At 44.8% G+C, this 5,000-nt stretch overlaps 1 protein-coding gene across 2 annotated transcripts in view; it reads left to right on the top strand.

Moving 5' to 3' along the window:
• The window catches only part of LOC125027990 (probable 26S proteasome non-ATPase regulatory subunit 3), a 19,060-nt gene that overhangs the window by 13,879 nt on the left and 181 nt on the right, over positions 1-5,000 (top strand). Inside the window, exons 9-10 of one of the 2 annotated variants that reach the window (XM_047617220.1) lie at positions 1,903-2,136; positions 4,829-5,000. The exon at positions 4,829-5,000 is cut by the window's right edge and continues 181 nt beyond it. In XM_047617220.1, coding sequence (XP_047473176.1) covers positions 1,903-2,124 — 222 coding nt within the window. In that variant the 3' untranslated portion in view covers positions 2,125-2,136; positions 4,829-5,000. The remainder of the gene's footprint in view (positions 1-1,902; positions 2,137-4,828) is intronic. The other variant, XM_047617219.1, reaches the window with a different exon arrangement.

Genomic DNA, 5,000 nt, shown 5'->3' with positions numbered 1-5,000 from the left:
CTCCCCCCTCACTCTCCCCCCCCTCTCTCCCCCCTCACTCTCCCCCTCCCCCTCTCCCTCTCCCTCCCCCTCTCTCTCTCTCCCTCTCCCTCTCCCTCTCCCTCTCTCTCCCCCTCCCCCTCTCTCTCTCCCCCTCCCCCTCTCTCTCCCTCTCCCTCTCCCTCTCCCTCTTTCCTCTCCCTCTCCCTCTTTTCCTCTCCCTCTCCCTCTTTTCCTCTCTCCCTCTCCCTCTCCCTCTTTCCCTCTCTCCCTCTCCCTCTTCCTCTCTCCCTCTCCTGGTCTCTCTCTCTCTCTCTCTCTCTCTCTCTCTCTCTCTCTCTCTCTCTCTCTCTCTCTCTCTCTCTCTCTCTCTCTCTCTCTCTCTCTCTCTCTCTCTCTCCCTCCCTCTCTCCCTCCCTCTCTCCCTCCCTCTCTCTCTCTCTCTCTATCCTCCTCTCTCCTCCCTCTCTCTCCTCTCTCTCCTCTCTCTCTCTCTCTCTCTCTCTCTCTCTCTCTCTCTCTCCTCTCTCCCTCTCCCTCTCCCTCTCCCTCTCTCCCTCTTTCCTCTCCCTCTCCCTCTTTCCTCTCTCCCTCTCTCCCTCTCCTCTCCTCTCCCTCTCCCTCTTTCCCTCTCTCCCTCTCCCTCTTCCCTCTCTCCCTCTCCCTCTCCCTCTTTCCCTCTCTCCCTCTCCCTCTTTCCTCTCTCCCTCTCTCCCTCTCCCTCTTTCCCTCTCCCTCTTTCCCTCTCCCTCTTTCCCTCTCCCTCTGTCCCTCTCCCTCTTTCCCTCTCCCTCTTTCCCTCTCTCCCTCTCCCTCTTTCCCTCTCTCCCTCTCCCTCTCCTGGTCTGTCTGTCTCTCTCTCTCTCTCCTGGTCTGTCTGTCTCTCTCTCTCTCTCCCTCCCTCCCTCCCTCTCCCTCTCTCCCTCTCCCTCTCCCTCTCTCCCTCTCCCTCTCTCCCTCTTTTCCTCTCTCTCTCTCCCTCTTTTCCTCTCCCTCTCTCCCTCTTTTCTCTCCCTCTCCCTCTTTCCTCTCTCCCTCTCCCTCTTTCCCTCTTTCCCTCTCTCCCTCTCCCTCTCCTGGTCTGTCTGTCTCTCTCCCTCTCCCTCTCCCTCTCTCTCTCCCTCTCCCTCTCCCTCTCCCTCTCTCTCTCTCTCTCCCTCTCCCTCTCCCTCTCCCTCTCCCTCTCCCTCTCCCTCTCCCTCTCCCTCTCTCTCTCTCTCTCTCTCTCTCTCTCTCTCTCCTCTCTCTCTCTCTCTCTCTCCTCTCTCTCTCTCTCTCTCTCTCTCTCTCTCTCTCTCTCTCTCTCCCTCTCCCTCTCCCTCTTTTCCTCTCTCCCTCTCCCTCTTTCCCTCTCTCCCTCTCCCTCTCCTGGTCTCTCTTGCTCTCTCTCTCTCTCTCTCTCTCTCTCTCTCTCTCTCTCTCTCTCTCTCTCTCTCCCTCTCTCCCTCTCTCCCTCTCTCCCTCTCTCCCTCCCTCCCTCTCCCTCTCCCTCTCCCTCTCCCTCTCCCCCTCTCCCCCTCTCCCTCTCCCTCTCCCTCTCCCCCTCTCTCCCTCTCTCCCTCTCTCCCTCTCTCCCTCTCCCTCTCCCTCTCTCTCCCTTTCCCTCTCCCTCTCCCTCTCCCTCTCCCTCTCCCTCTCCCTCTCCCTCTCCCTCTCCCTCTCCCTCTCCCTCTCTCTCTCTCTCTCTCTCTCTCTCTCTCTCTCTCTCTCTCTCTCTCTCTCTCTCTCTCTCTCTCCCTCTCCCTCTCCCTCTTCCTCCCTCTCTCTCTGTGATAAGAAGGGGGCTCTTTGTTTTTTTTACATTTGATTTGAAGAGAGTTTTGCTCCATAGACTTTTAATAAATTTATTTGAGTATCTATAATTTTCTCAAACCTAAATGCGGAAATATTTTCTGCCCATTGAACATATTTTGATTCCAACAGGCTGTGATTGACCATGAGCATGGATATATGCAGAGCAAGGAGACTGTTGATGTATACTGCACTCGTGAACCACAGTCAGTGTATCATCAGCGCATTTCCTTCTGCTTGGATATCCACAACCAGTCGGTCAAGGCCATGCGCTACCCCCCCAAGTCATACAACAAGGATCTTGAGAGTGCTGAGGTGAGGCAGCTGAAATGGAAAGTGAAGAAGAGATTTTGACATAAAGCTTGAGTTAGTACTAAAAACTAAACACTGTCAATCCATATAATTAAAGCCCAGTTATAGTCTAATGGAAAACCCACTGTGCTACATCCAGTAGAATAAATTGTGAAACATGGGTTTGATGTTTGAATTATGTTACATCACAACTGAGTCTTATAGGAAATGTATTCCATTATACTGTAAGTCCTTGGACTTGAATTAAAGCTATATTGATTTACCCCTAAAGGTAATTGTAAAATGTGCCTCTAGGTCAAATTACATTGTCTTTAGATAGGATGAATAGAGCCCCATAAAGCAAAGAAAGAAAATCCTGAGGTCCCTATTTTATATAAAGTATAGTTTTTTTTTATTATTATTAGTCAATATGTTTGGCTGAGTAATGGGGATTTAAGATGTTAAAAAGGATGTGGAAATTTAAACTATTAACCCATTGGATCCGGTTGCTTCATGGCAATCACATGGCCCAAAATACGGGCATTAGGCTTACATAAGTGGCTGCTCTGATGGGTGCATGGCTTGTAGGCTGGGCACAAGACTCTATGGCCCAGTGTTATTTTCTCTCTTTCTCTATAAGCATTTTTACCTTTTTTGCCATTTTCCAATGTCCATATGTGACATTTATTTGTTTTATCCAGATGGTAATAGATTGTTTTTCTTGCACAGACTTCATATCATCTCACCAGGTAGTCTATAAGTCAGTGCAAGAATGACAATAAGTAACATTTTGTTATTTGTGTCATTTTTTAAAAAAATCAATATATTTATTTTTCTTTAATATAACCTGTGCCGCTGGTTATGGCAGGTAGGAATAGGATGCTGAGCATGAAAATGATTTCCTAACTTAGCCGCTAATGACTTTAGCTCTTGACGCAAATCAATCCCTGGAGCTGACGCTCTTCCAGTCAAGGCTCACGGGCACTACATTCCACACTTGATGAAAATAATGCAAAAGCTCCTTTCGAAAAGCCAAATGTGTAATCACCCTCCAAGAGGTTTGTTCACTAATGGCAAGTCTTTCCTGTCACCCCAGCCTTCAGCCAAAATGCTCACAATGGCAAGTTTGCATCACCCCGGCCCACAGCCAAGTTTTCCCATGACAGCATGTTCATGTCACCTGCCCCTTATGGCAAATTTTTTCATGATGTGATGGTCAAGTCATCCGGATCATAGGGGTTAAGGTGGTTATGTTACTGATAGCACTCAGCAACAGTTTATTGTACATGTAATTAAAAAAAAGAAAAAAAAAATAGTTTGGTTTCCAAATGCTTTGGAAAAGGGGAAATCGGTAAATTGAATATTTTATTTGCAAACATATTTTACCTATACAAATGATAGGATTAGGATAGATGAGCTTTATAGAATTGAAAAATAGAACTGTTTATAATGTTACTACCCCAGAAATGTAAGAAAATATAGTCTAAACATGGGACAGACATTTTTGTCACCAGTTGAGTGTAGGGAACCTCACTACAATTATTTTGAATGGGGATAAGTGAGTACTCAGTATGTATAGACCTGCAAAAGAAGGATGCATTGGATGGTTAAACCTCATGTAGAGGTTAGTCTTTTTCATAGCGATAAGCCTCGGGATGGGCAACATCGTCCATCAGCTCCCCGATGTCCAACACCCCGAACATCGCCACTCTGCCCCGGACACCTCTCTTGACCTCAGCTATCCTGGACCTTGTTCCATTGATCAGGTTTTTCCCCCTTCAGATGTCTTCATGTATAAACTCCTCTTTCTTGCTGTCAAAGGTAGACAGGGCATCAGCATTATAATGTTTCTTGTTTGAATATTAACCTTCTTGTCTGTCAGGGGATTTTTGGTCAATGCAGGATTTTTGTTGGGTGTGAGGAAAGGGGAAGCAGTAATGTTGTAGGTATTTACAGATAGGTTTAACATGATTGATGAAGAAATACAGGGTCAGACAGAGGGACTCTTATCTGGAAAAGGGGGTTCTTAGGTTCCAGTTAGGAAGATTGATGAGCAAAATAAGTCATTCTAGTGGCAGTCAGTACTATTTTTTGAAGAATCTTGGCAAGAATGACAGTGATTTGATAAAATTTTCAAAATGTTAAAAAAAAATGTATGTAAAAATGAAAATATTGTTGATGATTATACTAGTGAAGATTTTTATTTCTTTAATTTTAATGATAATTGTAACAGTGGACTTATAGTTGCAACCAAATTTAGGATGACTATCTTGGAATTTATAGGCCCTTGAATTATGAAGGCGAAATCTTACCAGTGTACAAAAAGAGTAGATGATTACCCCAATAGGAGGAAATTATATATTTTTTCCTGGATTGATTTATTTTTTCGTGCTTCATAGGAAAATTGTTTTATGATTCTATAGAATTCTTATTTATATAGAGATTTCCTTAACCCAATAACTGCAATTAAAAGGGGAGGAGTAAGCAAGTAACACTCCTCACATGACCCTTCTTTTTTTTAATTCTGAAGACTTTGTTCATGACACCTATTATTTGAATCATTCCATGTTTGCTACCATTTCATTGGGAGTGCTTTCCTTCAATGTGTAGTGCATATGATTCAAGAAAGATTTTTAATCGTGAGTCTCAGTTATTGGGATAAATACCTCTTGGACTATTAACTATCAAGTCTTGTTAATAGCTCATTATGTTCATAAGAATTTCTTTTTAACTTGATTGCACATAACTGACTACCTATTGATGACAGGAACGACGAGAACGGGAGCAGCAGGATCTGGAATTGGCAAAGGAGATGGCAGAGGAAGACGATGACAGTTTCACGTAGACTGCGAGTTTCCCTTCTTTATACCTCCGGAAGATAGAGTGTGCTTGAATGAGAGAGTACTGGTATAACGTAGACAGAAAGAAATGTAATTTGT

Source organism: Penaeus chinensis, chromosome 8 (genome assembly GCF_019202785.1).
Source record: "Penaeus chinensis breed Huanghai No. 1 chromosome 8, ASM1920278v2, whole genome shotgun sequence".
Classification (NCBI taxonomy): Eukaryota; Metazoa; Arthropoda; class Malacostraca; order Decapoda; family Penaeidae; genus Penaeus; species Penaeus chinensis.
This window is presented reverse-complemented; position numbering and strand designations above follow the sequence as displayed.